Source organism: Anguilla anguilla, chromosome 17 (genome assembly GCF_013347855.1).
Source record: "Anguilla anguilla isolate fAngAng1 chromosome 17, fAngAng1.pri, whole genome shotgun sequence".
Classification (NCBI taxonomy): domain Eukaryota; kingdom Metazoa; phylum Chordata; class Actinopteri; order Anguilliformes; family Anguillidae; genus Anguilla; species Anguilla anguilla.
Window position 1 is genome coordinate 11,513,397 of NC_049217.1, and position 20,649 is coordinate 11,534,045.

A 20,649-nucleotide genomic window follows, 5' to 3' on the forward strand; every position below is an offset into this window, starting at 1 on the left:
AGAAAATAATCCTGCAGAACTATTATTATTATTAGCAATAATTTAGATTTAGAAAAATTTCAGCAAGTGGCAGCAGAAATTGTTGGATACACTGCCATCTTGTGGCACGAATTTTAACCAGGTTTTCGGAGAGGCGTGGCCCGCCGAGGCAGAATGATACGTGACTTGAGGCATAGTCTGCTGTCAGTGAACTGAGGCTCTGGAGGTTGGCTTACAGTAACTTAACAGTAAAGTTATTTTATCGTTGTAGCGATCTTGAAAACAGACGGCTTTTCTCAAAATGTCATTTTGTTCATTTAAAGGAGGCGAAGTTTTTAAAGACCACTTTAAACCCGGTAAGTGGACTTTAACTTCCTTGGTTAACTACCAGCCAGCTTAGGTAACAATCTAAAAATACTCTGAATTGTTGAGTGGTGTAAGTTATGAAACTAACTTTCTTAGACTAACGCAAACAAGGAATGCCACTTCTGTGTTGTTGTTTTTCCACGTAGCTTGCTAACGTTAATAAATAGTTTGAAAAGGGCTTTTAAAAAAGTCAAATTTGAGTGGATCCGATCCTAATACATTTTACATGTCCTATATTTTTTATACAGTCTATGGTCCTGGCTTTAAATCGTTTTAAAATTAATATTAAGTACGCTAGCAAGTTATGTACTGCTGACTGACGTTAGGTGCAATATATTAATATATTGTATAGAAGAACTACTATAACTGCTAGTTAGCTAACTTCCCCGCTAGCTAGTATAGTAGTGTTTAGCCTACTGTGGATAGAGTTGACAGCAGTGAGCTAGCTAAATAAACTAGCGAGCTTGCTGGTGACTTTTTAGTGTTAGCTCATTTCCATTTTGGTCAGCTACAGTATGTATTGTACGTCTTCCAAAGGTATGTATGTGTGTTCGAAATGTGGACACCAGCTGTTCAGTAGCAGGTCCAAATTCGAGCACTCTACCCCGTGGCCGGCCTTCTCCGAGACCATCCGTGAGGACAGCGTGTCCAAAAAAGAGGAGAAATGGGGAGCTTACAAGGTGAGCGCTCAAACCCGAATCTTGATTTCCTCACTGGTGTTCACTTTAACAGAAATTGATAATGGACTTTTCCTGGTTGCAGTACATAACCTATCTGCTATGATTGAATCGTGTAAATAGGCTTTGGATTGGTCAGTGTTACTCCAGGGTTTTGAATCTGAAACCCGGATAACAGCCCAGTTTGTTGTGTACACAGCTTCTTCTCTCTGTTGCTTTTGTGTACATTTAAGATGATATGGGTATGGCTGTGTTTCCGATGCACTGTGTTGTGTTTTAAGTATGCAGTGTTCTCAGTTTAGCTGTAGCCTAGGTGTGCTGAGTTACAGGTGTCCTGTGGCAAGTGTGGGAATGGACTTGGCCATGAGTTCCTAAATGATGGGCCGAAGAGAGGAATGTCCCGCTTCTGAATATTCAGCAGCTCGCTGAAGTTCATCCCTAAAGGTGAGGCCTGTAGCAGGCTGTGCTACATCGTGTGTACAGGAAACTTTGTGGAGTCTTCCATCTAAAACAAAAATACAACACTGTACAATTTTATGTTTGAAAAAACAAATGTTCCAGAACATTCAGTCTTAAAAAACACAACATTCTAGAACTTTGTGTTTTTCACCCTGATAGTGAAAACTAAACAGGCATGTCCTCAAGGCAGGTTAAAGTAGACATGGACAGAGACATGCAATAACATATTGCTTGCAGCAATGTTGCATCGATTCTCCCTTAGCCTGAGAATGTAGTTAGCCAGGCATGGCACTGTTGCTGAGATGCAAAACAGGCGAACGCGCGGTTGTTTCTCTTACGTTGTAAGTTGCTCTTGACAAGTGTCTGCTAAATGAACACATTGTGATGTAGTGGATCCCAGGGCTCTCCTTGGGTACCGCCTGCCGGATCCAAGTATTTGATGTGTTCCACCTCAAGCACACCTGTTACAACTAATTAAGCCCTTGATTAGTTGTATCAGGTGTGCTTCTGATGGAACGCATCGTATGCCTGGATCTGGCCGGAGGTACCTGAGGAGAGGTTTGGGAACCACTGATGTAATGTAATTGGACAGGCACTGATTCAGCACCTTACAAAGTAAAACCCCAGGGGAAAATTGGTTTCCTGCCCAGAATACTTCACTTAGACAAACTGGAGCCCCGACTTGTACTGAGAATAGTCTCACATGAACAAAAAATGGTTCCAAATGTTGGCACTGTTGTTTGTTGAAATGAACTATTTTTGGTGGGAAACTGGGGTTTTCCTCAGCATTTTAATTCAAGACTGGTGCTGTGCATTCCCATTTCAATGTATACTATATACTTGGTACAAAGACAAGTAACAGGATGTCATGCAGGAATATAAAAAAATTCTATATTAATAAAGGGGGGGGGTTATTAGTCTCATGGGTCAACAGATGAATGACTGTTATCACTGATAGCAGAGTGAGGTTTCATGAAGCCTCAAATGGGAGGGGCTGTCATATGCTTCCAAAAGAATTTTCCATTGGTTAAAAATTTAAATGGGACTAATGGTCAACTTTAGGTTTGGGTTGATGAAATCTCACTTGCCTATCCCTAACCATTGACGACCATTACTAATGCGCAACTGTAAGTAGTAGGCACCTCCTTTAACTCCACCAGTGCTCTCTGCGTTTTGTTTTGTGTGTCCAGACAAAGTGGACGGACAGTAAAGCGAGACGGTCTCCCCAGGACGGTCGGCGTGCGGAAGGAATGTGTTGCCCGGTGACAGGCGGGGAGCTTAATGATGTGATCTGGAGAAAGCCCTGGAATTGGGCGTCCACGGCACGGATGTTCAACACGCTCCCGCCAGGAAACCGGGCTGTATCAGGGCAGAGCCGCTTTTATTTTCACACAGCAAACGCGCGTGCACCTATAAACACACACGCTGCGTCTGGCGCTGTGCTCAACGCTCAGGTTAATTATTGGCTTATATTCTGTATCATTGAAACCAAACAAAATGATTAAAAGGGGTCTGATTTCTTTATTTCTTTCTCTTACACAAATTAAGCAATAAAGATAATTTTAATTAAGGTAATTATGAGTGGGGTTGCATTTACACTTTTACACTCACTATTATTGAGCTGTGGCTGAATATGCTGGTCACTTGAGTATCAGTCACTTTGTGTGGTGATTTGGCCATTGGATATTATATATTAGTACACTCAAGCCAAGGCAAGGTAGATGCGGAATACGTAATGGTCCTTTGAGTGCTTAACCAAAGCCTATTTTTAGTTATTTAATATAATGTTTTCACAAGAAATGTAAATTCTGTCTGTTTAAATACATTAACTGTACTGGAAGAAGCCATTTTGTAAATTAAATTATCAATCAATCAGTGCTGCTTTTGTACATTGTATTATTCAGAAGGTTGAAAAATAGGGGTAAGCACTGTTTATAACAGTGTCCAGGATTGACATGCTAATTTCTTGTCAACTGAAGTTGGATAAGAAAACTTGCAGGTCTGAAGTCTGCAAATGAATTGAAAGCATGTAGTCTGCTGTTTTCACCTGTACATGGCAGTCTTGTACAAGTGTCGACAGTCCGTGTGACTTGTTGACTGTGTCTACAGCAGGGATGTAAAACTCGGAATCCTGGAGGGCTGCAGGGTCTGCTGGTTTTCAGTAAGTTTCAGCACAACTGATTACATTAAGTCATTGATTGCCAAGAGTCCACCCACCTTCTTGGCTACTGATTGACAGGAAGCTACAAGTACCAGCTGATATTGTGGCTCTCCTGTGCAGGAGTATGACACCCCTGGTCTACAGTCCTAGCATTATTTGAATCTTAAAGAACTGCAGCTCACTGGCAAGTTTAGTTTAGGAATACATTTAATATATGGAGTATGGTAGTGGCCTTTTGAAACATGACATAACTATGCTGTGTCAATGGAGATGGGAAAAAAATCTACAAAGTGTCAAAACTCTAATGCGTGAATGACAGAACTGCAGCTCGGTGCTATGAAGTGTTAAATCAGACACGTAATGCCTCAGATATAGTTCACAGCGTTCAGACCTTTTTAAGCCAGTCAACAAATATTAAGCAGGAGTGGTACCAGGTATCACACTACAGTTGAATGCTCAACCCAAATTCAATACTGCACAATTTAAAACATTTTCAGCCAGGAAAAAAATTGGTGAGAACACGTTGACTGTCAATCCCTGTCCAGTTGGGGCGGCAGTTTATCATAATGGCCACCACTTCTCCACCCTTACTCTCCTTCCCCTCTTGCACATCTATCCTATACCCCCCCCCCCCCCCCCAAAAAAAAAAAAAAAAAAATTTTTTTTAATCCTCTCCATTTTCACGTACACATGTTAATTCTAGTGACAAATGATACCTTTCGCTGGTGTTGTATGGCTATGGCCTGACCATTTCCTTCTCATTGATACTTTGAATGTTGGTGATACGTGTCAGCTAAATACTTAATATGTAAATACAAAATGGGAACTTGGTTTACAACTCTGGGGTTTCACATTTGACTTGCAGGTGGGGCAATGCTGTTGTAAGCCTGGGCACGGTACTTAACCTGAATTGCTTCAATGAACATTCTGCTGTGTAAATTGGTTGTATCTTAAAAATGTAAGATTTTTAAGTTGCTCTAGATAAGAGTGCCAAATGCCTTAAATGTAAACTAACTTCCATAATCAAAGATGGGTGAAATGTGATAACATTTATTCCGGATTTAATTTTCCATTCAGACATCAAACATGGTGTCCCACTCCCATTATTCATAAGTTAATTGTTAATACGGGTGTTGTAATTTGCCCATTTTCCATATGATTACGCATTTATTGTACAAAAAAGTAAATAAAAAATTGATATCCACCTGTTTAAGCTCAATTGAAATACTGCCCATAATTAGACAATGTTAAAAAAATTAGCTAGATCGTCCTTTTATGAAAAACTATACTGGTAATCGATGGGATCACAGTCTGCCGACTCGGAATGTCATGCTGACAATATCTTCAATCCCGGCCTGCAACTCGTCGTGCTCCTGCACGCTCGAGACGCCCTTGGGGGTCCCGGTCAGGATGAGATCACCCTCCTCAAGGGTGATAATCTCACTGATGTAGCTGATGAGGAACGGGATTGAGAAGATCATTTGGGAGGTGCTGCCGTCTTGGCGCAGCTGGTCGTTGACTTTTAGCCAGATCCGGACGTTCCCGGGATCCGGGATCTTCTCCTTGGGGACAAACTCGCTGACCGGACAGGAGGTATTGAACGCCTTGGCCAGTGTCCAGGGCAGACCTTTGGACTTGCACTCGTCTTGGATGTCCCTCGCGGTCATGTCCAGACAGAGCGCGTAACCGGCTACGTGATCCATAGCCGACGTGCGAGGAATTGCTGTGCCCCCTTTGCCAATGACTACTCCAAGCTCGACCTCGTGGTGGAGGTTGCTGGAGTACTGGGGAACCAGAATAGGAGAACCCTCTTTCACGTACGCCGAGGGCGGCTTCAGGAAAAGTACAGGTTCCGTGGGTACTGCGTTTTTCAGCTCTTTGGCATGGTCAGCGTAGTTCCTTCCCACGCAGATAATCTTCTTCCCCCATTCCCAAAACCGCGTAACGTTTCGTGCGGATGACATTCCCCCAAAAAGGCTACTTTGCAATGAACTAGCTTGTGACTACTCAAACCCCCATGAGTAGTACAGCACACCTACTTTCAATCTGACCTTTGCACGTCGCCAGACGCTTACTAAATCCTGGGTGACTACGGAATGCCTGGAGTGACAAACTTGGCAAATACGTCGTCCCAATGTTTAAGTATTTAATTTCCAAGTGGAGATATAGCTTGTTATTTACCTGTCGCTCAGCCTAAGTAGCTCTCTGGAACAAACACTTCGCAATATGCTTATGATACATGCGTATAATTGGAGAAAATATTAATATTTCTGTGCCACACCCCCGTATTTGATTGGCTGAGCTCCCCGGGGTCAAAGTTAAAGCGAGGACCTACTTCACTTCATGCCCAAATTGTTTCCTAGTTCCTGTAGTTTCGACATATTAGCAGACGTTAGAAGTGTTGTTATGTTATTCAGGTCATTGGTGGCGAGTGCCTGCACACTGGGTGTACTAGGAGCAGCTACTACGTATAAATTTGGTATGTTGCTAAATGGCCCGAAGACTTTTTGCGGCCGCAGAAATGCTCCGGCCATTCCTCTCGCTGCTATTCTTTTATTGCAGTAAAATGACACTTTGCTTGCAAAGTAAGCAGCTAGGTAGCCGTTATTTCCCATTGGCACAGTAGCTAAACGGACGCAGCTGATATGCAGCAGAGTAGGCTATTTAACAGTGAGTCGTATTACATCATCCTCGACTCCCCGAAGTCTGTAGGTAGTGGAGCTTGCTAAATGCAAACCACGTATTTGTCATTTTGTAGCCTGCTATACACCAGTATCAGTAAAAGCTGTCTTATAGCTCGATGCGCATTTAGTTAGCTATAACACATTTCTCGCTGGATATCTGGTTGTTAAGTATTGACACAACATGGAAAAGCCTGATAGCTAACCAAAGCCCGGAAAGTTCTGCACTATTGGCTCCGGCTGGCGACAATGTTTTGCAGGCTGCAAGTAGGATACATTGGATGACTTCCATTGAGTTCATACAATATGATTTTAAAATATATTAGGGTCAATTCGGTAGTTTTACCAAGATAGATAAATATTTAACAGTCTTACTGTTATTTATTAAATATTAGGTCGCGGTTTTAATTTGCTGGGTGCAGCAAATTATGACGTTGCACACAGAATATCAAACGCACCGAAGCCTAAGCACTCAGTTTGCTATGCTGTTCTATATGAAATTAGAATATGGCATAAAGTACTTCCATCTTTAGGTATACGGAGGGTCCCATTGTAGCTGGGTACGCGCTGAAGGTTTTGTGGTTACTTGCGCAAATATTACAGCTTTCGCCCATTTTATTCCCCCTGCTCCCGTTTTTAAGCTCCTGTATTAGTCATTCTCACATAAGACCAATTATGTTAACGTTGTTTAATTATTTTTTGTATTTTTAATTCTGAGCTCCCGTACAGGTTCGATCTGCGCTATTACATTCCGATAGGAAATCCGTGCTTGTGGCCCAGTCCGACATGAAGATCGAAATGTTACCTGCACTCACAGACAATTACATGTATCTTCTCATTGACGAGGACACCAGGGAAGCTGCGATCGTTGACCCCGTGGAACCGGTCAAGGTAAACCTAGATGAGTATAGGCGAGTGCAGCTGTATATTTACCGACATTGCGCTGTTAATTTCATAGTCGTAGGGTACATCTCGTGTTTAAAAAAAAAAAAGCTGACACCCAGATCCCTCACCTCACTTGTTCCCTTGCAAGGTTTTAGATGCCATCAAGAAACACCGAGTTAAACTTACCACGGTCTTAACGACACATCATCACTGGTGAGTAAAGTTAATAATAATAATAATAATAATAATAATAATAATAATAATAAAAGCTGTAATTTATAATTGTCAATTATTCATGGTGTGGCTAGTGAAAGTCATAACACATGAAGTAGGGAGAATTACTGCCATAGTGAGATCAGTTCCACACTTTTCGACCAAGGCATAGCCTTTCATTTATCTCAGGAATCCATAATGATTCACACCCTTAATAAAGATGAGCAAGAAGCTGTATACAATTAACAAGGCAGCTAATGAGCTACACTATGAGCTCAAAAGAGAAAATCATATCCTTTAATACAAATATAATTGCGTAGTGGAATTGCATATATCCTCCCAAAATCAATCACAATTATGCATGCCCCAATAATTCTTAATAAAATTTAAAAACCTATACGCTACTCTTTCAAGTTAACCTCAATCATAGGGAATTGGTGCAATCTGGTGAGTCTTCAGTCTGCTTTGGCATATGGGCAGGGAGCTAGAAGGACCAGTACAGTTTGGCCAAAAACCTGGTTCCCTCTGCCAGGATGCTCAAACATGGCCACAAATGGATCTTTCAGAAAGACAATAGTCCCAAATATCCCTCAGAATCAACCAAGACGTGGTTAACTGAATTACAAGTTTGCCATTTTAGTGTTCAGAATTGAACATGATTGAATATTTGTAGTTTGAATTGAAGAGATCAGTCCAGAAGAGCAGATTCTGTTCTGATTCTTTGTGTGTCTGTTTGTTATTGTCAAACAAATGAAGTTCATGTAGAGTTGAGGTGTGCATAATGTTCACATGCTGTTGCCTATTTTGGACATTGACTTGTACAGTAGTTTGTCCGTTCTTGCTTCTGGTTTACTGGCCAAGACTAGTCACAGTGAAGCAATCGGATGTTCTTTATTTAGTCAGTTTTCTAGACCCGGTAATGTTCTTCTAGCTTTGTTATATGGACTTAGATTATTCAGACAGCTTACATAGATAAATATGCATATGTATGTGTTTTCCTTCAGGGACCACGCTGGTGGGAATGAAAAACTGGTGAGACTGGCACCGGGTCTTAAAGTGTACGGAGGTGATGACAGAGTGGGAGCGCTGACGCAGAAAATCTCTCATTACAGCACTTTCAAAGTTGGTACTTTATAATTTATGTGTATGTGTTTTCAAAATGGCTGTTAAAAAAGCAACAATTCATAAAGGGATAGTTCACTCGCTGGGGCTTTTCAATATTAGGAGCTGATTTGGAGTTATTTCAAATGTATTTTCCTGCTTTAGGCCATTATCCCCCTAATGCTCCCATACCAGCCATTGTAATCCTCCAAATGTCTGTAAATATCTAACATATCCTCATCACACACAGAAACTGTCTTGGCCAATCAAAAATGAATATTAAAACGGGAATTATATACAAAATCCCCAGAAAGTGAACTTTCCCTTAAAAATATCATTTAGCAATGTGTTTAAAAGATTGCATCACTCAACCATTAAGTTATGAGTAGTTAAAAAAAAAACTTAGCAGTTGCTTGGCTGTGACCAACCTCCGAGTCCATACCTTAAGATTTAACAGATTATCTGTTCGTGCAGCTGGGTTTTTACGGACGTTAATTTTAATCATTAATCATTGTCTTCAGTGGTGAGAAAAGGGTGTGGAGAGTGTGATATAAATGGCAAAAGAGGTGGAGCAATAGTGTGCTGTCAGTAATTTGCAGGCTTAAACAGTCATTGCACCCTGGTGTGGAGGACAGTATTTTGATCGATCATATAGTGATGATTGAGAGCATTGTGGTGTTAATGAAGCCTCACTTTCTCATTAGTAAGGCATCTCACATTGGACTTCAGCCCCACTTCCCTCACCACTACCCCACACCACCAGCACACAGGTTTCTTTGAGTGGATGTGTGTATATGTGTGCCTGATACAAAAGTTTTGATGCGTATTAAAATTATTGTGCTTTATATGCATAATACTTCCTATTATGCTCGCACACAGGGTCATATAATTTCCTCTACCTTTCTCTCAGTATCTCCAGGTTGGGTCTGTTGGTTGCCTGTGCATGAAGTGCCTGTTCTCTCTATTTCCTGGTTCTGTAGGTTGGGTCTCTTAATGTAAAGTGCCTGTTTACCCCATGCCACACCACTGGGCACATCTGCTACTTTGTTACCAAGGACAACAGCTCCGAACCTCCAGCCGTTTTCACTGGTAAAGTATTTGTTCCAGTACCGCGTTTCTCCTTTAAGCCAGTTACCAGTTTTAACGATAACTGCAGGGTTGTAAGTAGCACACGCAGTACGCAGCAGTGTGGGCCATTCCATGTTTTCCGTAAACAGGGGAACTCCAGTAGCTGGTAGAAAAGGGCATGAGGCAGGAACTGTGGGTGTAATCTCCATGTGTCAGGGCTCAGACGTTGCTGGTGTGTTGTTTCTGAGCAGGCGACACTCTGTTCATCGGGGGCTGTGGGAAGTTTTTCGAGGGCACGGCGGACGAGATGTATAAGGCGCTGATCGAGGTCCTTGGACGCCTGCCTTCTGAAACGGTGCGTGCACGTGCGTGTGCGCGTGTGTTTGTGTGTATGTGTGTGTGGGTGGGTGTACGAGTGTGTGAGTGTAAGTGAGTGAATGAGATGCACACTGCAGCTTTCATTCACATATCACTGTGGCTAGCACAAGGATTGCTTCCTATGAATAAGAGAACCTGCAAGGAGCCATTGTCCCTCAGCCAGTAATAGAGATTTTTTATTTTTATTTTTTGTTTCCAGCGTGTTTACTGTGGACACGAATACACCATCAACAACCTCAAGTTTGCGAGACACGTGGAACCGAACAACGAGGCTATCCGGAAGAAACTGGCCTGGGCCAAGGTGTGTCTCTTTCATTAGTCTATTTGTCTCTATCATGTATTTGAATTATTTGTTCTGGACACTTGCGACTTGCGCAATTTGCTTTTGTAAAACATTTACGTACGCAGTTGAGCATTGACTGACGTAATGCCTTGCTCAGGGACACAATAGCTGTGCTGTTCCTGGGACTTGACTCCACAACTTTCTGGCTGAATTACAGGTCCTTAAAGGAGAATTTTATCCATGTTACAATTTTTTTATATTTGGAAATGGTAATCACCCACAATGCATTTTTTCATTCTTGCCACATGCATTGCAGTCTGGCAAAATGGAGAAAAGTGGCATTGAAGAAAGACAATTGATCACTCTCACAATTTAATGATATATTGATAGATGTATATTTCTGTATATTTTGTTGATATATTGATTGTTGTCATTGCAATGTAAATAGCATAAAGTGCCCAGGATTTATGCATTTTTTGTCATGTATTGATTAAAGAAAGTTGGACAAACGTAATATTGGCCTTTAACAGCTTTGCCCTGCCTTTCTCCTCTCTTCAGGAAACATACGATAATGGAGAGCCGACCATCCCCTCTACTGTGGGCGAGGAGTTCACATATAACCCCTTCATGAGAGTTAGGTAAGGATGAGGACAAAAGCAAGTACCCCATTTCCTGCCAGCAACACTGATCCCAGATCAGTGCTCACCGAGTGTGCTCTGGCATCGGGTGAGGTGATCACCTGGTGAGCCACGACCAGAGGTCATTGTTGCCAAGAGGAGGGATAGGCTGTTAGAATCAGCAACCTCTGAGCTAGAAGCCTGTTTCCCTGAGAGCTGCATTACACTTCTCCTCATTAAAGCAGGGGGGTCCTTACCCTTCTATTGGAAAGCTGTGTGTTCTGCTCATTTTTGTTGTTACTCGGCACTTAATTTCTCGCTAAAAGCAACTGTTTATACGGTTAAATCACCTCTACTGTGGTTTTTTTGTTTAAAATGGCTGCTGTTCTTTACGGCGAATAGGAAAATCGACAGGACTCTGTGGCCCTCTGGGACCAGCGTTGAGTCTGTTGCCTGTGTTGCAGGGAGAAATCTGTGCAGGACCATGCTGGGAAAACTAACCCCATTGACACCATGCGCAGCATCCGCAAAGAGAAGGACAACTTCCGGGTCCCCAAGGACTAAGTGCGAGGAGTGTGGGGGGAGGGGGGGAATCAGAAAGTGGCATGGTCTCCGGAGAAAATGTCATCACTACTTTGCATTTCAGTGCACTGCAAGCTGTCACTACCTATCACAGTGAACACATCGTACATACATGGAACACACAACACGCCACCATATTTTACACTAGAACCTCTGCAGTGTGTGTGGCACGGATGTGCAGCAAGCTAAAATAAATAAATAAATAAATAAGCTGCACTAATGAACAGAGAAGCCTGGATGTGCAAAATTAAATCTCAGTTCTAACATATTTAATATAGTTTTTGTGTGTTTAAACATGGTTTTGAGCAAATGTGCTACAGAGGTTGTGTAGCATGAATGTATATAAAGATATCTATTTTACTAATGATTGATGACTCCCAACTGGCACCTTCTGTGGCTCAAATCTGATATAAATTCATTTTAAAAACGTGTATATAAATATAAAGGCAGGGAGTAAGGATTTAAAAAATATTTCTCATCATGTGCAATTTATTTTTTCATTTTAATTTACAGGACACCAGAGTAAATGTTTATGGTTTTCTGTGAGTTGTCTAGGTCCAAAGGCTTAATAGGCAACTGCATGTGGAAAATGTTGCACACCTCAGTCCCAGATTATCCTTCTGTGTTTGACAATGTGTTATATTCATTTACCTGTTCAGTTTGTATGCTTGGACAGTGTTCTTATGTAATGCTGAATTTTAAAGTTTGTCTTATTTTGGTGGGGGTGGGAAAACAAGAAACCATAAATGCTTTAGATTATTTTTAAGCATGATGTCAGTGTTTACCCTAAGCAATTGCTAAATAGATTCAATCTGTAATTATTATACAGTGTCAACGTTATGACTTTGTCTTGGAGTTTAAAGTTATAACATGGCTTTTGTGCAAAAGACATTTCCAGATTTTCAACAATAAAGCACACCATAAACAATGCCATCGGTACAGTACATAGTGTCTAAATACTCACTGCATGTGTAAAAGGAAGGTGTGTGTTGATAACTTGTATAGTTATAGTTTCACTCATGTATAGAAAATGTATAGTAGCCTATGTCACTATTGCAGTATATGGCAGTAAGACCACTGTAAGCGAAGAAAGGGGAGATAACTACCCATTACTGACATTTAGCCTATTCAGTTTTATATAAAGCTAGCAGAATATATGATATAAAATTTAGATAAAAGTAGAAATAAAATCAAGATTAGATGTAGGAGGTAGCCTACCTAATTAACATGCAAACTTGAAACAGAATTAAAAATGCATGATGGTGTTTTATTTTCTTTTGTTGACGACTTGAACATAAGAAATTAAAATAGTAAAACTAGATCTTAAATTAATACATTATTTAAACATGTTTCCATGTGCACAGCTGTCGTTAGGTAAAGTTTCCTACGAGAATACGTGGTGCGAAATTGATTACTTAGGTCTTGCATGTAGAGCTAAGAGATACGCATGTAAATTATGTTTCTGTTAAGGAATTTCATATTTATGCGGGGAACTGTGTTTCCTCCGGTTTCCTCACAGCTATAAACTGAACCGGAACTCTTTAATTGCAACGGGAAACGGTTATAATGAGTGGTTTCCCTTGCCTTGGAAATTATATGTAGTCTTCTGTTCCGTGATTTGCTTGTTGGACTAGTATTGCACAAGTGCACACATCCTATTTCACCATTACGAAAACCGACTCTGCGATTTCAATTCATCCAGGTACTATGGGTACAATTGAACACGTAGCCGCAGCGGTTGTCTTTCTTGGCAGTTTTCTTTTTCAAGTGTCCCCAGCTAGATAGCTCGCAGCCTTCGAAACCCTCATATTTTATAGCCACGGTGTAACTAGCTTTGTAGCTAACGATGCACCTGTGTAAACAAAGTTAAGTACACAAATAATTACTAACAAAATAGCTAGCGAGCTAAATGTGTAAATGTGCTTTTTTCGCTGTCCACATTGAAAGCCTGTTCTTACCCGTCTATGCTCCGGCTTTACTTGTATACAGTGTGGGTGTGGGTACCAGTATTTTCTCTGCATGACGGGCAAACATGAAGGTGAAGGTGATCTCTATCCTGGAGGATAACTACATGTATCTGCTGATCGAGGAGCAGAGCAAAGAGGCCATCGCAGTGGACCCGGCCGTACCGCACCGGGTGAGCCCGCAACACCGCAGACCTTCCCAAATTTTCACCCAGGTCATGAATTTGTGGCCTACTGGTTATTAATATCTTGAATAAAACCTTGCAACCAAAGCTATTTAGTATCCTGTTGTCCAATGACAATAACATTCCGACAATTCAATATCAGTCATGTATTTATAAAGGCATTTTCACTGAAATAGTTAGTTTAAACGTTTTGCTTTCTCGGAAGTATAGCAGTGCCCCACCTGGAATTTGAACTCGCAGCCTTCTAGCTGTAAGTCCAAATACTCTAATCACCTAAAATACCCTCCCATGCACAAGAGAGCAACTGTGCCTCTTTAAATCTGAGCTGGTAGTGGAATGATTGTTGAGTGGGAGCTGGGTGTGTGTGGGGTGGTGGCTGGGTGTGTAATTGAGTCACTGTCGATGTGTTGTGAAAGGGTGTGGGAGTTTATAAAGGTGGATTTATGATTGTGTGGGCGTGTGTGATTGTATGAGTGTATAAATGTGCATAGGTTTATAACATTTTCTCTCTGGTAGATGCTGGAGATTGTGCAAAGGGAAGGAGTCACTCTCACTGCAGTTCTCACTACACACCATCACTGGTAAGGACTTTGCTTCCAAAAAGTTTCACTCATGGAAGCGTATACTTCCATGAAAAACACACAGACATACACACGTGTACACACAAAAAGGTCTGTAAGTAATTTAAATAAATCCCAGTGAATGTGTTCAGTTGCATGCACCTGAGAATAAATGGGCCTGGCCCTCAGCTTTATCTGGGTGTAAGTGCTGCGTGTGCCTATACCAATATGGCTTTGACTGCCAAAGAGCCATGACTAATATCTGGGCAACACTTCAAAATATCAAGTGTTTTCTTAGTATTAACATTTTAGGCCATAACAAGAACCCTAAAGGGCTATTTGGATGTTAATATCCAAATCCTGAACACTGAGTACTTTGATTGACCTGTAGAGAGGAAGAATGGGACTCCGGAGTTGTTTATAAATAGAACAGGTAGCCGGGCCCTCTGTCTCTAGACTACAGGGAAATTAGCCTAGGTGGGCTGAATGGCTTGTCTCATCATTATGTATTCTTATGCTCTTATGGTGGAGGTGGTGACGGTGGTAGTGATGGTGACAGTAATGAAGAGCACGTTGACGTGAAGTATCCTGTTTGCTCCTGTGTCGAAGGGACCACGCCCGGGGAAATGAGGACCTGGTGAAGAGGATTCCAGGGCTGAGGGTATACGGGGGTGACGACCGCATCGGGGGGCTGACTGACAAAGTCACCGACGAACAGGAGCTCAAGGTGAGCACAGAGCGTCACCGGGCCAACCGCGCCAAACCTGCCAAACCCGGTTACTCACAGCTGTAGCGTAAACCGAGTTACTCAGAGCTGTAGCGTAAACCGAGTTACTCACAGCTGTAGTGTAAACCGAGTTACTCGGAGCTGTAACGTTCACGGTGTTGTGATGTTGCAAACACGCACACGCCTTCCTCTGCTCTGCAGTTCGGGGCGATCAACGTGCGGTGCCTGTCCACTCCCTGCCACACCTCTGGGCACGTGTGCTACTTTGTTTGGGAGGATGACTGCTCCGACGCTCCCGCCGTCTTCACAGGTCAGGGTCTCTTAGATACGCCCGCCCCCCTGTCTGTTTGAGCCCGGCTGACCTCGTGGAGATGCCTCTGATTCGCTGTGGGTTTCCAGTAAATACAGTACACTATATGACCAAGAGTATCTGGACACCACTTGTTCTGGGGCTGTTTTTCATGCTTTGGGCTAGACCCCTTAATTCTAGTGAAGGCAAATCTTAATGCTACAGCATACAATCACATTCTAGACAATTCTGTGCTTTCCCAACATTTTGGGGATGGCCTTTTCCTGTTTTAGCATGATAGTGCCCCCGGGCATACAGTGAGGTGCACATAGAAATGGTTTTGTTGAGGTAGGTGTGGAAGAGCTTGACTGGCCTGCACAGAGCCCTGACCTCAACTCCATCCAACACCTTTGGGTTCAACTGGAAAGCCAACTGCGAGCCAGGCCTAATTGCCCAATCAGTGCCGAATGGAAGCAAATCCCTGCAGCAATCCTCCAACATCTAGTATAAAGCCTTCCCAGAAGGTTGGAGGTTGTTATAGCAGAAACGGGTGGACCAACTCCATATTAATGCTCATAATTTTGGATGTGATGTTGGATCTCGTGTCCACATACTTTTGGCATGTAGTGTAGGAATCCTGTTGACTGAATTTTCAGCTCCCCCTTAGCACTAAGCGTAGCCGAAGGGGACACAGTAGCAGAAAAGTCTGGCGTGCTCTGCGATCCTGTTTTAGCTATGTACGTTCTGATCACGCCCCTTTCATTAATATTCATACAAAGCCAGGAAATTGGAACACTTTGAGCTCCAAACGGGCAATGATAGAATTTGTTTTCCGTTGGACACAGACCTGAGTATCTGATCAGTTTATAGACTATCTGGGGTATCTCCTTGCCTTGATTTTGCCCCAGTACTGTCTGACTTCTGACCTCTGTGACACGCCATTTGTCCTGTTCCCGGTTGCCTAGGAGACACGCTGTTCGTGGCGGGCTGCGGGCGGTTCTTTGAGGGGACTGCAGAGCAGATGCACCACAACCTGACCAAGGTGCTGGGCTCCCTTCCACAGGATACGGTCAGTTTCATTATGGTCACTAATAATACGGTTATAACACAGTCTGTCTCATTATGAGGTCACCCATAATACGGTTGTAACACCCTCAGTTTCATTATGGTTGCTCGTAATACAGTTATAACACAGTCAGTCAGCCTCATAGTCATGGTGCTCTTGGACCTGCTGCTGTTCTTATACAGTTATGATCTGGTCAGTCTCATTATGACCATTGTGCAGTCAGGCGCACTTTAGAGACAGTCTTTCCACAGTCAGTCACACAGATTCCAGTCAAGACATGGTCAGCCAGCTGGACACATTAGTCAGGCACCCAAACACATAATGTGGTCATAAATATGGAGTCCTTTGCTCAGGAAGTGTTCACACATCGTTCCTCTTTCCCTATCCAGTTAGATTTGCTGAAAAGTGTGTTGTGTCCCTGCTACAGAAGGTGTTCTGTGGGCATGAATACACCATCAAGAACCTGAAGTTTGCACTGAAGGTGGAGCCAGAGAACGAGAGGGTGAAAGAGATGCTGAGCTGGGCCAGGGTGAGCATCGTTACATTACATTGTATTACACTGCGTTACACGTTTTACACAATACATTACATTTCATTACATTACTCTACAGTGCAGTAAATCACATTACGGTACGTTTTACATCACATCATAACATACTGCTGTGCATTACACATCATCCCATTACATTAATTACATGACACTTAATCACATTACAGTACATTACATTACACTACAGAAAACTGAAACTAAGGCACAAGGTGTTGGTTGGCTTGAACTAAGACCAGCATGCAGACCAGCCCTCCAGGCCCGGAGTTGTGCACCCCTGTGTAAGGTTAACAGAAAGCGAGCAGCTCAGGATGTAACAGAGGGGAAAGCTTGTTGGTGCAGGTCCATTCCTAGCACTCGTATAGCTGAAATAAATTTTGAGCTTAACCTCTCTGTGAATTTATCAGTAGAACCTGGGCATGGTTGTGACTGAACTGAGCCATCTTTTACACTGAGGTAAATGTCTCATCCTTGTAGTAAGAGTTGTTTTTCCCACATACCATAAGCCCAAGAGACACCAGAGAGACGAGGGACCAATCGAAGGCCCCTTCTGAGCAAGCATATATGAACCCACTAATTATAGCTATAAACTGGCATTTACTCACACTGCAGTGCACCCGGAACTGCCTGCAGATACAGTGTTAGATGGCATAACATTAACTTACACTGCAATAAACCTGGAAGTACCTGATGCTACACTGTATATCAGAGTTCTGCTTTTATGGCTTCTGTGTTGCAGCTGAACTAAATGAATTAGGTGTAATTCAGTTAACTGAATGCGCATGTAGTTTATATTTACATATAGAGAGGTACGTGGACCATGATTAGTTGGTCGAATGTGTCAGGGGATCTTGATTGGTTGACTGTGTCAGTGGACCCTGATTGGCTAGCGGTGTGCATTTTTCTCCCCAGGGGAGGGATGATGACGACAAGCCCACAGTTCCCTCCACGCTGGTGGAAGAGTTCGACTACAACCCATTCCTGCGTCTCTCGTGAGTGCACCTCCTGCCTTACCTGTACCACTAACACTCCTGCCTTACCTGCGCCACTAACACTCCTGCCTGACCTGCGCCACTAACACTCCTGCCCCATGCCTCACACCAAGAGAGGCAGAGAGAGAAAGGGGTAGTAAAGGTGAGGATTGGAATGTGAGATTAGAAGTGAGGAGAAAGGAATTGAAGAAACTTCAATAATAATAATAATAATAATATTCTTGATTGGCTACATATTTCCTTGCATTCCTACCCCCTTTGATTCCCCAGATTGTCACTGCAAATTCAGCTCTCAGTTCACCTTCCTGGTTAAATAAAGATTAAAGAACTTAAAAAAACAACGCAGGCTGCAAGTATCACAGAATGAATGAAGAACAACCTCTCCGTAATATAAACTTAATTTTGCAAAGGAAACTTTGCTGTGTGTGTCTGTGTGTGCGCGTGTGTGTGCGTCCGTGTGTGTGCATGCGTCCGTGTGTGTCTGTGTGTGTCTGTGCGTGTGTGTGTGTGTGTGTGTGCGGGCGGTGTTGCTCCTGCTCAGAGAGAAGAGCGTGCAGAAGTTCACAGGTAAGACGGACCCGGTGGAGGTGCTGAGGGTGCTGCGCAGGGAGAAGGACAGCTTCTCCAAGCCCAAGGACAGGCCGCCGCCCCACGCCATGCTGGCCCTGCAGTGGGGCCTGCTGGGACCCTGAGGCTCCGCCCCCTCCTGATATCATGGTAAAAGGAAACGTAGAAACCGACAAACCTGCTAGGAGAACCCCTATGAAACCAGCCTTGGTCGTCTCTGGGGAACGTTGGTGGAGCAAGCGGCTAATGTTCTTTTGTGTGGTATTTCTTAGGCCTATAAGCTCTGCACGAGGTGTATTTCCCACACGGCTGTGCAAACGAATCCACTCTCCCTTACAGTGAGGACTGGAGATACTGAGGCACACGGCCACTAGGATGTTTGCAGTACGCACGTACCTGTCCCTTAGGTATACCTCTAATTTCTGCACATTGGCCATTTCTCAGTATGGTCCAGACTTAACCAATCTAAAACACTGTAAATCCACATGACCATGCATCCCCCCCCCCCCCCCCCTTGGAGGAGGGTTTTTTGATTATTTACGTCAATGTGGATTCATTTGTGAATTAATATTTAGGAAATATTAATCTTATCTGTGTTAAATGCTTGAATATTTTTTTTTAACCAGCATCCTAAGTTCTTGACAATAGTATAATTTGTGTCAAACTTCTAGCTTCACAATCCAGTTTTATCAACAGTCAAATGTAGTGAGATTGCAGACGATGGTTCTTTTTTTTTTGCATGCGTTTTGTAATTTAACCCAATGGTTGTCAACCTTGGTTCTGGGGGCCCACTGTGTATGCTTTTCATTTTTTATAGGAATTATTTATCCTCTTAAGCCACATTATGTCAGAAATTGCTATGCATGCCATAGAGGATTAAAGTTCCATATTCACAGTGTGCTATATTGTAAACGATTACATAAAGAGGTTAAAAAAACTAATCAAATTAAAGACTGAGGTGAATAAACAGGCTCCTAATTGTGATTTTTATTCTTCATGACATGCATAGAAAATTGTGGCTTAAGGGGGTAAATGATCCCTCTAACATGAAATGCACCCAATTAAGAAAAATTAACAGCTTGTTAAAATTGTGGAATTGCAGTTGTGGTTGGAGTGAAAACCAGCATACACGGGACCCCCAGGACTGGGGTTGGGAACCACCGCGTTAACTCTTCTCAACACGTCGTCTGGAGTTCAGCAGCGCCTACATTTATGTTTTTACACGATTTTGGTTTTTAACGTGGAAATTACAGATAAATCTATGCAAATGATTTCAAAATGAACCCTTTTTGTCTTTGGATCAGTTTGTACAAACATTTGATTCGAGGAATTATTTTTCTTTATTTAAACACAATGCGTCTTAACCCATTCACCTTCAGAAAAAGCCACTAAAGATTAGAGTGTAGTTCCACTCTTCAGATTTTTTTTGTTTTTTTCTCGGTCGGCGAAATATATGAATCATTAGACCGAACTGATCCGAGGCTTAAAGCAGCACTCCAGATGCAGAGCGGGTGTGGGCCGCTCCACGTTTTACTAGAAGCAGGTTAGTGCTGAACCCACCAGCAGAAGCATCCAATCCGGGTGCTCCTCTACTTACAGGAAAGCCTGACATTCTATGCGCTGGCAGTGCTGTTTTATACCGCCATTACCTTTAAGCCCAGAACACTGCAGGAGTGTCACCCACTCACGTTCAGTAGCACTTTACACTTACGACAGATTACTAAGATTTTATTATTGCGAATAATTATGAATATAATTTGACAGAATTATTATTATTATTGTTATATATATATTTTTTTTTTCCTTATTTGAACAGTGAACTTTAAAAAAGAGAATGTAACTGATGTGGCATGGCCTACTGACCCAAAGAGCCTGCATGTGATTCTCACTTCAGTATGTCATTAAATGCTTAAACGGCTCTTTTGCACCTGACAAATAAAGCACATTTAAAATTTATCATGCTGACCTTCAATGCTGGGTTTTCATCCACTTCCAATTCATATGCTACTTTACATACTTATATATACACAGAATTTCAACACATTTTATATACCAAATGTATATAATGTGAACACTATGGTATCATAGGATATATCATAATTAAGAAGTATAAAATGTACTGATATTTTTCCCTGTTTAACAATGATGTCGCCAACCACTTATGTGGTTTTTCAGCTGTGGTTGTGGCAGGTTTCTAACTACCAGACAGCCTTTCACAATCAGTTTGTCATGTGGTTAAATATGGAAACACTTGCTGAGAGAGAGAGAATGTATTTCTTCTGATTGCAGAGACCTTGTACAT

General features: G+C 42.3%; 4 protein-coding genes across 7 annotated transcripts; 3 read left to right on the forward strand and 1 right to left on the reverse strand.

Annotated features, from left to right (window-relative positions):
• The first annotated feature begins 138 nt into the window (after nt 1-138).
• Nucleotides 139-3,358, forward strand: msrb1a (methionine sulfoxide reductase B1a). Of its 2 annotated transcripts, none has more exons than XM_035397750.1 (4): nt 139-335; nt 883-1,025; nt 1,331-1,466; nt 2,672-3,358. In XM_035397750.1, the coding sequence occupies exons 1-4, from the start codon at nt 281-283 to the stop codon at nt 2,689-2,691; spliced, it is 354 nt and encodes a 117-aa protein (XP_035253641.1). In that variant the 5' UTR covers nt 139-280; the 3' UTR covers nt 2,692-3,358. The 2 variants fall into 2 exon arrangements, with proteins under 2 accessions (XP_035253641.1, XP_035253642.1); XM_035397751.1 differs by having other exon boundaries at nt 142-335; nt 1,352-1,466.
• A 1,314-nt stretch (nt 3,359-4,672) lies between these two features.
• Nucleotides 4,673-5,875, reverse strand: fahd1 (fumarylacetoacetate hydrolase domain containing 1). Its single transcript, XM_035397747.1, has one exon. The coding sequence runs from the start codon at nt 5,604-5,606 to the stop codon at nt 4,947-4,949; it is 660 nt and encodes a 219-aa protein (XP_035253638.1). The 5' UTR covers nt 5,607-5,875; the 3' UTR covers nt 4,673-4,946.
• An 83-nt stretch (nt 5,876-5,958) lies between these two features.
• On the forward strand, nt 5,959-12,383 carry hagh (hydroxyacylglutathione hydrolase). 2 transcript variants are annotated; one of them, XM_035397744.1, is made up of 9 exons: nt 5,959-6,121; nt 7,053-7,214; nt 7,357-7,421; nt 8,426-8,543; nt 9,503-9,611; nt 9,842-9,945; nt 10,168-10,269; nt 10,810-10,889; nt 11,333-12,383. In XM_035397744.1, exons 2-9 carry the CDS (start codon nt 7,110-7,112, stop codon nt 11,430-11,432), a joined length of 783 nt encoding a protein of 260 aa, XP_035253635.1. In that variant the 5' UTR covers nt 5,959-6,121; nt 7,053-7,109; the 3' UTR covers nt 11,433-12,383. The 2 variants fall into 2 exon arrangements, with proteins under 2 accessions (XP_035253635.1, XP_035253634.1); XM_035397743.1 differs by having other exon boundaries at nt 5,960-6,121; nt 7,042-7,214.
• A 584-nt stretch (nt 12,384-12,967) lies between these two features.
• On the forward strand, nt 12,968-20,303 carry LOC118216514 (hydroxyacylglutathione hydrolase-like protein). 2 transcript variants are annotated; one of them, XM_035397745.1, is made up of 9 exons: nt 12,968-13,152; nt 13,440-13,587; nt 14,116-14,180; nt 14,769-14,886; nt 15,088-15,196; nt 16,141-16,244; nt 16,669-16,770; nt 17,701-17,780; nt 18,322-20,303. In XM_035397745.1, exons 2-9 carry the CDS (start codon nt 13,483-13,485, stop codon nt 18,470-18,472), a joined length of 834 nt encoding a protein of 277 aa, XP_035253636.1. In that variant the 5' UTR covers nt 12,968-13,152; nt 13,440-13,482; the 3' UTR covers nt 18,473-20,303. The 2 variants fall into 2 exon arrangements, with proteins under 2 accessions (XP_035253636.1, XP_035253637.1); XM_035397746.1 differs by lacking the exon at nt 12,968-13,152 and adding an exon at nt 13,162-13,313.
• Nucleotides 20,304-20,649: the final 346 nt, after the last annotated feature.

Excerpts from the sequence above, each read along its gene's own strand:
- fahd1 (XM_035397747.1), bottom strand. The coding sequence starts at position 5,606 with ATGTCATCCGCACGAAACGTTACGCGGTTTTGGGAATGGGGGAAGAAG.
- hagh (XM_035397743.1), top strand. The coding sequence starts at position 5,986 with ATGCCCAAATTGTTTCCTAGTTCCTGTAGTTTCGACATATTAGCAGAC. Across the intron at positions 7,215-7,356 it reads ACCCCGTGGAACCGGTCAAG|GTTTTAGATGCCATCAAGAA; the intron begins GTAAACCTAGAT and ends TTCCCTTGCAAG. Across the intron at positions 8,544-9,502 it reads CTCATTACAGCACTTTCAAA|GTTGGGTCTCTTAATGTAAA; the intron begins GTTGGTACTTTA and ends CTGGTTCTGTAG.
- LOC118216514 (XM_035397745.1), top strand. The coding sequence starts at position 13,483 with ATGAAGGTGAAGGTGATCTCTATCCTGGAGGATAACTACATGTATCTG. Across the intron at positions 14,887-15,087 it reads CCGACGAACAGGAGCTCAAG|TTCGGGGCGATCAACGTGCG; the intron begins GTGAGCACAGAG and ends TCTGCTCTGCAG. Across the intron at positions 15,197-16,140 it reads CGCTCCCGCCGTCTTCACAG|GAGACACGCTGTTCGTGGCG; the intron begins GTCAGGGTCTCT and ends CCGGTTGCCTAG.